The 10892-nt window shown below is 44.6% G+C and overlaps 1 protein-coding gene across 3 annotated transcripts; it reads right to left on the minus strand.

Moving 5' to 3' along the window:
- Nucleotides 1-1038: 1038 nt before the first annotated feature.
- On the minus strand, nucleotides 1039-2950 carry MED7 (mediator complex subunit 7). Of its 3 annotated transcripts, none has more exons than XM_066196950.1 (2): nucleotides 2880-2950; nucleotides 1039-2006 (listed from the first exon to the last, which is right to left on the minus strand). In XM_066196950.1, exon 2 carries the CDS (start codon nucleotides 1985-1987, stop codon nucleotides 1295-1297), a length of 693 nt encoding a protein of 230 aa, XP_066053047.1. In that variant the 5' UTR covers nucleotides 1988-2006; nucleotides 2880-2950; the 3' UTR covers nucleotides 1039-1294. The 3 variants fall into 3 exon arrangements, with proteins under 3 accessions (XP_066053047.1, XP_066053049.1, XP_066053048.1); XM_066196952.1 differs by lacking the exon at nucleotides 2880-2950 and adding an exon at nucleotides 2750-2865; XM_066196951.1 differs by lacking the exon at nucleotides 2880-2950 and adding an exon at nucleotides 2530-2550.
- Nucleotides 2951-10892: the final 7942 nt, after the last annotated feature.

Consider the following 10892-nt stretch of genomic DNA (forward strand, 5'->3'; position numbering starts at 1 on the left):
TGGCAAATTTTCTTTGGCAGCAATAATTTGGTAGCTTTGGAAACCTGTTACACGGTTGAGCCTAATGGAGCGCCAGTCTTTTTTCACATTTAAAAATTCCATATGCACCTGGGTTTTTGCAATATAACATAAAACATCCAGCATAGAGAGGAGACTTGAATAAGTAGTGTGGAGGCTCTGACTCAAGGCTCACTCTGACAAAATGCTGAAATTCAGCATTTGAGAAATGCTGTTCCCTGGTCAATGTCCCTGTGTCTGGATCACCACACTCTCCTCAAGAATATCTTGTCTTTTATATTGTTTGGGCTAGAACTGCACATGCAATCAAGGGCTAAGAAAGGTTCTTGGCTGAAGCAGCTAAACTACTTCACAGTGTTTTATCCAGGTGAAATTAAGTATCAAGGAGTTATTTATGGTAAGTGGAAGATGCTAGAATTGGAACCTTGCCTTGCATGACTGCCTTATAGGAGAACAGAGGCACCAAGCTGACAGGTTTTGTAAGTGAAAATCAGGAAAACCAAGGGATTAATGTAGCTGAGAGACAAACTGCCAACACACTTGTAGGACAGAAGTCATGATGGGATCAAAGACGGATGAAGGGTGATTTTTGCATGCAGCAGCTGGAAGCAGAACTCCTTGAGAAAAGGCTTTTTCTCAGCTCCTGTGGTTTCTGAGGGAACAGGAAACTGCAGAGAGCTGCTGGAGGAACAATTCTGATCCAGCACGATCCTGAAACTGCACTGCAAAAATGGTAAAGGGATGGCAGGCTGCCTCTGCCAGGATCCCAGGAAAACCATCGTGGTAGCACAATAAAAAGATGTGAGAGCAACAGGACAAGAGCTAAACCACTTGCATTAGATTTTTACCTCTAACACAGACCATTAGGAATGTCTTGTGTGCCTGTTTTCCAAGTTCCTGCGTGTTGTTTGTGTAAGAAATGAGCACCATTTCTGTAGGATTTTTTTTCTGGACTGAGAGCATATGGAATTATAGAATGGCACACCCAAAACAAGCAGAGAGTGACAAATGAAAGGAAAATTACAGGAAAAGCCAACTTTAATCTGTGCCTACCACCTCACACGATACATTTAACAAAAATTAGATTTTTTCATTTCTATCAAAAAACCACAGGTTACAAAACATTAGACATTTTCATCTGCCCATCACAACCTCCAACAGGTGCACAACAAATGCTTCGTCTGCTTGTACAACAGCAAAACAAAACACAAAACGTGTATCCTCAGAAGTCCTTCTGTCTCTCACTGTGCTGCATTAACAAAACCAAGTGTTTGCTTCATGTCATTTCATCAATAATGCTGCACATTGCTGCATCTTTGTCCAAAACCTGATCCCTCTTGCCACCGGCACGCTCCCTCTGCTTTTCGCTCTGTCCAGCACAGCTGCTGCCATCCTCAGCGTCCATGGGCTCCACGTTGACCCTCAGTCCCCCCTCTGCATGGGGCAGATCATCAGGCAGGGAAGCCAGGCAGTTGTGGATCATCTCCACCACTCGCTCCAGGTGCTTCTGGAACCTCTCAGCCGTCTCCAGGCGCTGGCGTTTCTGCACCTCCATCATCACCCTCAGTGTCTCCCTGGCTTGGTGAGGGCGGTACTCGTTTATCAGGTGATGCACGTGGACAAAAAGCAGCTTCAAGTCTTCCAGTTTCTCCTCTCGCTTTATACTCCCCGGGCTCCTTATCAAGATGTCCAAGAGGTCCAGGAAGTTGACCAGGATAGACATGTTCAGTTTCCTCAACTCCTTCTTGTGATCAAACTGCATGGGGTGCAGCCGTTCAATACCCTGGCTCTCCAGGGGCCGAATGATCAGGTCATCACACTGGAACTGGTTCCCAAACATCATGTAGCTGTCCTTCACAGGCGGAGGGGGCTTTGGAGCCAGGCCTTTACGGATATTTTCATCAGTATATTCTTTGATATACTGCATGGGAGGCGGAGGAAGGGCACTCACTTGCTGAGGTTCACCCATTTCTGCCCAGTTGAAATTCCTAGGGAACGACCCAAGAAACAACTGTTAGCAATTTGTGTCATGAGGTTGTAATATAAACATAAACAAAGGCAAAATACAGGGAGGTGGCTGTGAGAAAATGAGCCAGAAAAGATAAATCCGTGTGCAGAATACAGGAAACTCCTGGAAAATTCATGTTGCCTTTTCACTGAGGCTTACTTACAGCAAGACTAACTGCACTAGAAGCACACAGAACACTCATTTCCCTAACATGAAAAAACAGCCTGCAAACTGGGCAGCCAAAGGGAGAGGGCTGACTCCCTTCCCTAGATGGGGCCTGGTGGGGAAACCCCCCAGAATTACAGAATATTCCGAGCAGGAAGAGAGACACAAGGATCAACTCCCTGCACAGGACACCCCAACAATCCCCTCCCTGTGCCTGAGAGCGCGTCCCTAAGGCTTCTTAAACTCTTTCAGGCTTGGGGCTGTGACTAAGGAGAGCCTGGGGAACCTGTTCAGTGCCCGACTGCCTTCTGGGGGAAGAACCTTTTCCTATTATCTACCTAATCCTCCCTGCACAGCTCCAGCCGTTCCCTCGGGCCCTGTCACTGGGCACAGAGCGCACACACTGGCTCTGCCCAGGGGGAAGTTGCAACCCGCGGTGAGGTCACCCCTCAGTCTGCCCTTCTCCAGCATGACCAGAGAAAGTGACCTCAGCCACCCCTCGTGCGGCCTCCCTTCTTCCGCCCGCGCCCTCCGAGAGAAACCAGGCAGGGCCCACACCCGGGCTCTGTGGAGGCCCAAACCCCGCGGCGGGGCTCGCCAAGCCAGTGCTGAAGAGACAAGAGCCAGAACCACCACCCGGCGGGGGGAACAGAACGCTCAGAGGCCTCCCCGAACCCTCCACCCTCACCTGCCCGCTCCGCCCGCCGCGCTCCCTCAGCGCCGCCGCTTCCGCCGGGCCGCTCCCGCCCTTCGCTTCCCATTGGCTCGCGGCCTCGTAATGCCTCGCTCTGATTGGCTACTACGCAGAGCACTCAGCTCGCTCGGGGGCGGGGCCGGTGGGGGGCGGGGCCGGCGGGGGGCGGGGCCGGTGGGGGCGTGGCTCCGGTCGGGGCGGGGCCGGGGGGTATGAGGGGCGGCTCTGGCCTGCGGCCGCTGGGACCCCTTGGGCTTCTGTCCCCCCTCAGGGCTCTGTGACCCCTCAGGTTTCCGTCGCCCCTCAGGCGAGCCCTCCCTCGCCACATGCCGCTGCTGAGGCGGCAGGACCTGCCGGGGCGGGAGGGACCCGCCGGGCGTCTCCCGGGGATGCCCGCTGCACTGGGACAGCGGGGGCTGGGTCAGGGCGGCCCCGCTGCTGGGGGACACAGAATCAAAGAAATCACAGAAATCACAGAAATCAGAGACTCAATTGGGTTGGAAAAGACCTCTGAGGTCCCCCTGGGGAGTGTTTGCAGCCTTTCTGCGGCAGATACACTAAATCTGACCATAACTGTGACGAACGCTTGGGCTCCGTTGCTTTTCTTTCAGTTTTCTTCTAGGAGGAGTTGAAGTTAACATCGTGGATTTAAGTTTTTCACCGAGCTAGGCTTGCTGGCATCGCTTCTGCAGGATTTTCTCCCTGGAATGGCCAACAGGGAAGGATTTTCCGACTCTTGGCCGTTTCTGTGACGTTCTCTGTCTCTCAGCAGATGGCAGCAGTGGCCTTGGTGACAGGGACCCATCGCCACACACGCAGTGCCGTTTACGGGTTCACCCTTCCAGATCGATCATTTACTAAGAGAAATTCAATCGAATGATAATTACTTTGGATCCTGTTAATTATTTCTAAAACCATGCAAAGAAGATCCAGAATCGTTAGATTTATTCGATGAGAAAGCCTGAAATTATGCACAGAATATCTGAATATTTATATATTCCAAACTAAGCTACACTTTACAATTTACAATTAGCTGAATATTTATATATTCCAAACTAAACTACGCTTTAAAATTTACAATGAATTGAATATTTAAATATTCCAAACTGAACTACACTTTAAAATTTACAATGAGTACAAGCCTTGCTGCAAAATAGGCTGATTTGTTTCCATTCGTAAGCAATTTGCTGAATTCAGACAAGGATGCAGTTCCATGCTGCAACTAAAAAACGTTTCTGCTTTGGAAAAGGAAATCTCATTCCTTCACCCCTATTCCTGCTTCCTCACCCCTCCCTCCTTTCTTCCTTCCCTGCTCCTCCAGCCCCTGCACTGGCTGTGCAGCCCTTTCTTGTCATTGCTTGTGCCATCACCATCGGGCTCTGGATTGCAAAGCAAGCTGATGCAGCCCCAAATCTCATAAAAATATTACTGCAGTTTTTCTTGGTTAACTTTTCAGCTTTTCTAGTGAGTTAAGTCAACATGCTGTGCTGTGTGCCCTGTGAGCATCAGGGAGAGCTTTTGAGAGAGGAGAGTGCATGAGCAGAAGGAAAGGAGGAGGCTGGGGATGTGGGGTAGGGGATTGTTCTCTCCATTTCTGTGACAGAAAGCTCTTACCCTGTCTCAAATCATCTTTCTACATCATACTCAGAAAGACATGCAAGGAATAAAAGTCATCGCCTCCAGAGATGCGTGAGATAACACGTGTCGTAGGAGGTACCAACACACCTTTGGTTTTAATGGACTTTCCAGACTTTGATTTCACATTCTTTTTCTGGGAGCTGAGCTTGATTCTCTAGTGCCTTGCACTCAGTGAACCGTGCAGCAAGGATGTAAAATGCTGTGACTTCAAACAGGAGCAGGCAGTGAGAGCCAAGCTCTTGTTTTTGCTCGATCTCTGTGATCTTGACTCATTTTCTGTATTATGGTGGCCAAGACAGAGGGGATATAAGGTCAGTCTTGTTCTTGGTGGCAGGGCTGGTTCTCAGAAGACCCATGGATGACCCTTTCCAGCCCATGGGGAGCTGCTGACCCTTCTCCTTACAGTGGTTCTAAATGAGAAATTAAGAATGATGGGGAATGTCAAGTGTAGCACTCTAGAGTTTGCTTTCTGCTCCATTCCAGCTCTTTTCTGAAGTAAGGGCACTATCCAGTACAAGCCTACCACTGATAATGAAGCACAATTCCTACATCATCTCCAGCTTGTGGGAATGAACTTGGACACCCCTTCAGCAGATGGTGAAGCAGTACCATGATATTCTCTGCCTCAAAGACTCAACATCTTAATTTACAGCTTTGGCTAAGTTTATTTTCATTTTCTTCACAACTAATTTTATGCAAATTGGCATGTTTCAGTAGCAAGCACTCCAGTTCTGTTAATTCATCAGCAGTGTGTACAGTGCATGCCATTGCAGTATGCTGTTATTTTAGCAGAGCTGGAATCCAAACATTGTACAAACACAGTAAATATAAACCCCATTTCCAAGGATGCTTTTAGAACAGTGCTGCTCTCTTCTGTGCCACAACAGATTTCTTTCATTTCTTGCTGCTATTGAACTCTAAATAATAAATAAATAAATGTGTGTTCTTCTCAAGTTGTCTGAAATACAACCCCAAAGTCAGACTCAGTTCCAGTCTCTAGCTGGCTGTTAGGGTTATATGTTATAGCCTGGTTAAGCAATGAGCTCAGGAATTTCCTTTTTTGGTGATTGTTACAGGCTTTGTTGCAGGATATACCAGGGAGGAGGGCGAGAGAAAAGGAGCCTGTTGGGGGTGAAGGAGACTTAACGAAGCTTTATGTCTCCATCTGCTGTGGTTAATTCCCATCTCCCTGTCTCCTGCTGTGGCTTTGGGAGTTAATGAATTTGCAGTGCAGTACTGTGCAGCCTTTTCTTCCTGACTCCTCAGACTAAAATATCAGCTGCAGCCTATTGGCACACCTGCTAATGTAGGAAAGGACTTTAATGTTCCCATCATGAGAAAACTGGGGCACAAACAGAGTGCAGTGCACATGACAGCTGAACTGTTTCTTGCTCTACAGCCTGTTATCAAAGAGATTCAAAACTCAAGACATAGCTTTCATGGTTATTTAGCAATAAAACAGGTATCTCACTACTATTAGGAAACTGATAGGGATCAAAATCCAGGCATGTTTTGACAGAATCACCCGGCACTCCTTCCTATGTTTGTAGTCATAGTATTGTCTCTGGAAGCAGCCCCCCGACCTGATTTTTAAGCCAGACATTAATGCTGGGTGTTTTCTTGCTCATATGCCTGTTGTAACTGCTTATTCAAACACATAAATGAACCAGTCTCAAAAAAATGCGTCTGCGTGGCCCAAAGAATTCCTGTCCAGCCAAGAGTGACCTGGGCATGGCAAACGTGTCATATTGCCGGGGTAAACCCTGGGATGTGCAGAACATTTTGTCAGCAGTGCAAGTCCCACCTTTGTCTTCAGAGGGAGACAAAAACAGACAGGAACCAGGATAACCAGGCTCTAATAAAAGGATCTAGAACAAAATCCCAGTTTGGATATGGCCCCCATGAAACAAGGTTTTCCTTTCTGCATTTTTGCCTAAGAGAGAACAGCTGAGGAAAGGATTAATTGTCCCTTCGTCACATGCCTGTCCTAACCCTGTGCAAGTTCTCCAGTATAGAACATGTTCTCTATGTCACTGCCAGTGCTGGGAATTATTCACTTCACGAATGATGGATAATTCACTACATCCTCCCAGCAGATGCTCAGAACAAGGCATCCACTTTCCCAGGGCTCCCAAACAGTTCACAGGAGAACCTTGCTCTGCTTCTACAACTCCCTGGGTCACTGGGAGCAGCGTGAGAGGATTCAAAGGTGCAATTCTAAGACCTCGAGGAAAGCTGGCTCGTAAAGACCTGGCTAATTCTTCCCTTTTTCTGCAGCTTTCTGTCTTGTGCTTTGGGTCTACTGGAACCGTGTTTATTGGGGTGATAATGAGCTGCCAAAGAAGCAAGACAGCTGAGTAACCTAAATAACCTTTCTCACACTCTAAGCTAAGTAGCAAAATGGGTTGAATTCTGGAAGTTTAGAAGTTGAGTCATAATCATCCTATTGAGCAGCCGGTGTAAAGGAAGAGCTGGCACCCAGGCAGTAAACCTGACCCAAATATTGCACATGATAGAAGGATATAGGTCAATTTATGAGAGTGAAGAGGGAGCTGCAGCCTTCTGGGCTGGTTTTTTTGGGTTTTTTTACAGAAATAAAAAAACACCTATATTTAACTTCATAAATTTCTCTGCCGCCTTCAGGTATCAGAGCAGGATGTGAGGGTGGGGAGATTTTCGTAGTCTGCAGTAATCAAAGTGAGAACTGCATAATCTGGGTAAAACCCCTATGAAAAAAATCCAATCCATAAAATAACATTTTTTAAAGTCAGAAATAGAGTAGTTTGCAGGAGGTAGCAAGGAAAGAACTAAGGTGATTGAAAGAAACAAAGGATGCTACAGTTGATAAGAAGTTCATCTGCAATCTCAACTTGCCCAGCATGGAGGAGTATTTAGAGCTCTCAGCAGCTCAAACTTCAAGCTGAATAATTTAAAATATTTCAGATTTTCCTGCATATGGACAGAAAAGTGTCAAAGGGTACATGGTAGCAAGGTTTATAAAACCACTGAAGCAGAGAAGATGTAGGATACCTAAAAAATTCATCAGCCCTCATCATGAAGTTTGGTCTTACAGTGATTTTAGGATATTCAGGACAGTTATATTTAATTCTTTTCTACTACGGATACAGAATTTCTATACCTTGCAATATAAAGTGCAGCCAAAATTCTTGGAAGGAGTGTTCAGTGTAAAACTGTACCATCCCACAAGGTCATGTTCCAGAAGTGAGTTACTTTTGTTAATGGGATATTCTGGCCCTCCTGAGGAGCACTTGCAGGAGGGCTTTGTAGTTTGTGTCTAGAGCTCTGCAGAGACCCTCACATATTCCACCTCTGCAGCCAGCTTGGTCCTAGGCAAGTGGTGCATTTCTACAGATTTATATTTATATATTTATATATCCTACTCAACTGTAGAAGGGTCCTGAAGGACTTCAATGCCTGAGGCTTTCTTTAAAAGGGTTATAACCCTTATTCACCCAGATGGATAATGACAAATGATTTATGTCTTGAAAGGGACAAAGAACATTAGTTAAAAATCGGTCAGGAAATAATGATCTTCAAAATTCAAATACACTTAAACAAGTTACTCTCTCTCCTAAATGTACAATTAAATATAAATACAATTCATAAACCATATGGTTTTTGTTTATAGGTGTCAACCTGGCTATACACTCTTTAGACTTAGCATTCCTTTCTGGTTTTGGCTTGCTACACTCAAGTATTTGTGTGTTTGCTATTCATGGGGTTTGGAATTAAAGTGAAAAAAGAAAAACGAAGGCGTACATCTGAGGCAAGAGTGATACAAAGATACATCAGCCACAGCTTTCCTCTCCAGTTCAGCAGAGTTATCAGCTAATAAAGATATTGCAAAACAGAACTAGTTAGCAGCTCTCACTGAAACCAATGCCCATGTTTATATGAAATCTACCTTTATATCAAATTCCATGTTTAACCAAATCTGGCTGTGTTGACTTGTTTCCTTCCTCAGGGTCATTCTTATTTTCCCTGTTTACTCTCTTAGCTGGCCTAAGAGAGTAAACTCACTTTTAACCATGGAAAACTCATGGATCTCACCTGCTAAATCCTTCTAGTTCTTATACTCCAGGCCAAAATCTGTGATTATTTTCTTGCAGTTATTTTCGTATTTTCTTGTGCGTCTTTCTGCATGTGTTATATCAAATCTGTATTCTCAGTTTCTCCTTGTTTCTCTCTTTCCCGTTTTACATGTCCCCTCACAGCCCCTTCCTGTCAGACATGATGTCACATCATGCCGTCTTTACACCAAATGCAGTGCAGTTGCCAAGCCCCTTATCTGTGTATTTGATCAAATTTCTCCCCTCTCCGTGTCCCTCTGAGAGCTCATCTCTTATCTCTTGCACAAATCAAGCTGCCAGTCACTATGTGCAAAGAATTTCTTAGCTCTCCCCCCACTACTCACCACCTTGGTTAATCTTCTCTTCCCCCACATCCTCCATCTCCAGCAGCACCTCTCCTCTCAGAGGTTTCTGTGCTGGCTTCTCAACTCTCTGCTGTCCTGCACTCCTTCTGTAGAGCAGCAATGTCACACCCTTGTATTTCTATTTATATTCCATTTTCTGATAAGTCAGCGTGTATATCTCTGCCAGCAGACTGCAAACCACCCTGGCCCAAACTACAAAGATTTTTTCACCAAGTCCTTAACAGGCTACAACTAGTGTGAAGAGGAGACTAGGGTCACAGTCCTAGACAAGTGTTACTAGCTAAAAATGCAATGGTGTTAAAAATTACCATTATAAACTCAATGGTACTGACTCAAATCAAGTGAAATATTTGTTGATCAAGATCCAAGCCTTTTTGGGGGTAATTCACTGTTGCAGGCACAGTGAAATCCGTAAGTTTATCAGGGGCATTCTACTGCATGTTTTTTGGTTCATTAATTACAAGAAAAGATCTCAGAGCATAACTTAAACCAGCAAATTCTCAAGCACAAAGAAATTTATGAGCAAAAGTGGTCCTATATTTTGGAGGTGCAAGGTCTGGAATTTATCCGAATAGCTGCTGCTTACACAGAGCTCAATTCCAGAAAACTCCCATCAAGGTCTGCATATTTTATACACGTGTCTGCATGAGGCAGACTGGCTTGCAGAAGAATTGGGAATGGCCTGAGCATTTATCCTAATCTACAAATAGGTTCGAAATCCCCCTTGACAGCAGTGATGCTTTTTTAGGAGATCACACACTTGTGTCATCTCACCGCAAGATTTCCTTGGTACTCAGTCACTCTGCCGAGAAACAATGTAAAGGTTTACTGGACTTCAGCATGAAAAATGTTACAATATCTGCTGCATCTTGTCTTCAGCAAGACCACCATACTTATTTTTTAATTTATTTTTATTTTTATACATGTGTATATAGGCATCAGCTGCCCAACAGCTTCAGTTTGTCCTGATTTCTGTCCTATGGTACTGCATTGTCTTAAGCAAAGTCTCTACAAATACGTACATTAAGTGCTGTATTTCAATTGTATTTTTATGTCAAATGCACGTTCTTATTTAGCATTTAATAAAATTGTTAAAGAACATTTGATGATCCCTGGAGCCTACTGCCTAAAAAATGTAAAGCAAGGAAGGGATATGCCACTTCTTATTTTGGGAGGGATAAACAGTATAATCTGTGGTTCCCAAGTCAGCCCATGAACTGCCCTAAAGCAAATCCAAATCTTCACTTTTTTTGCAATTCTGATATTTGTTCTGATGTTTTTTCCTCATGAACCGTATTGAAAATAAATCTAGCATCTTCTTTTGAACTTGCAAACAACTCTAAAAATACATCAGCAATATGAAGCTACCTCCTTATACCCTAATGCTGGATTAAACTCAGCACCAATAAATGATTTACACTGGAACGATTTTCAGAAATATTAAATTAATGAAAATACTTCTTTTATCTTGCTGTTTACCCACCTTCCACCTGAGTCCATCTCTCCAAGCTTCACTACCATCAGCAATACAATCATACATCAATAATACAAAAAATACACAAAATATTAAAAATTAAGGGGCAGAAAAAGATGAATTACATTTGTTTTAAAATAGAACAGTGCTGTTGTACTGACTGCATTAGACACATCATAATTTTTTTATAATTCTATATTAAGCCTGGTGCTGACTGCCCTGAGCAGTGCTCTGGAGACCTGAGGAAACCAGATGTGTTTGGCTGGGTGTTTGTGCCCATGTCACTGTGGATGACACTGGTCTTGATTGCATCCACAGAGGGCATGTTGTGCCTGTGCCTCCTGCACCATCCAGCCACAGCCTCACCAGATACACTTGAGTCAGTAATCCCTAAGTAAAAGTAACCATTGATAATTAATTAATTCTTGATTATTGTAAC

This window comes from Chamaea fasciata, unplaced genomic scaffold (assembly GCF_029207755.1).
Source record: "Chamaea fasciata isolate MVZ Bird 193981 ecotype frontalis unplaced genomic scaffold, bChaFas1.0.hap1 SCAF_15, whole genome shotgun sequence".
Lineage (NCBI taxonomy): Eukaryota > Metazoa > Chordata > Aves > Passeriformes > Sylviidae > Chamaea > Chamaea fasciata.

What these genes read in the sequence shown, in the direction of transcription:
- MED7 (XM_066196950.1), bottom strand. Translation starts at nt 1,987, where the DNA reads ATGGGTGAACCTCAGCAAGTGAGTGCCCTTCCTCCGCCTCCCATGCAG.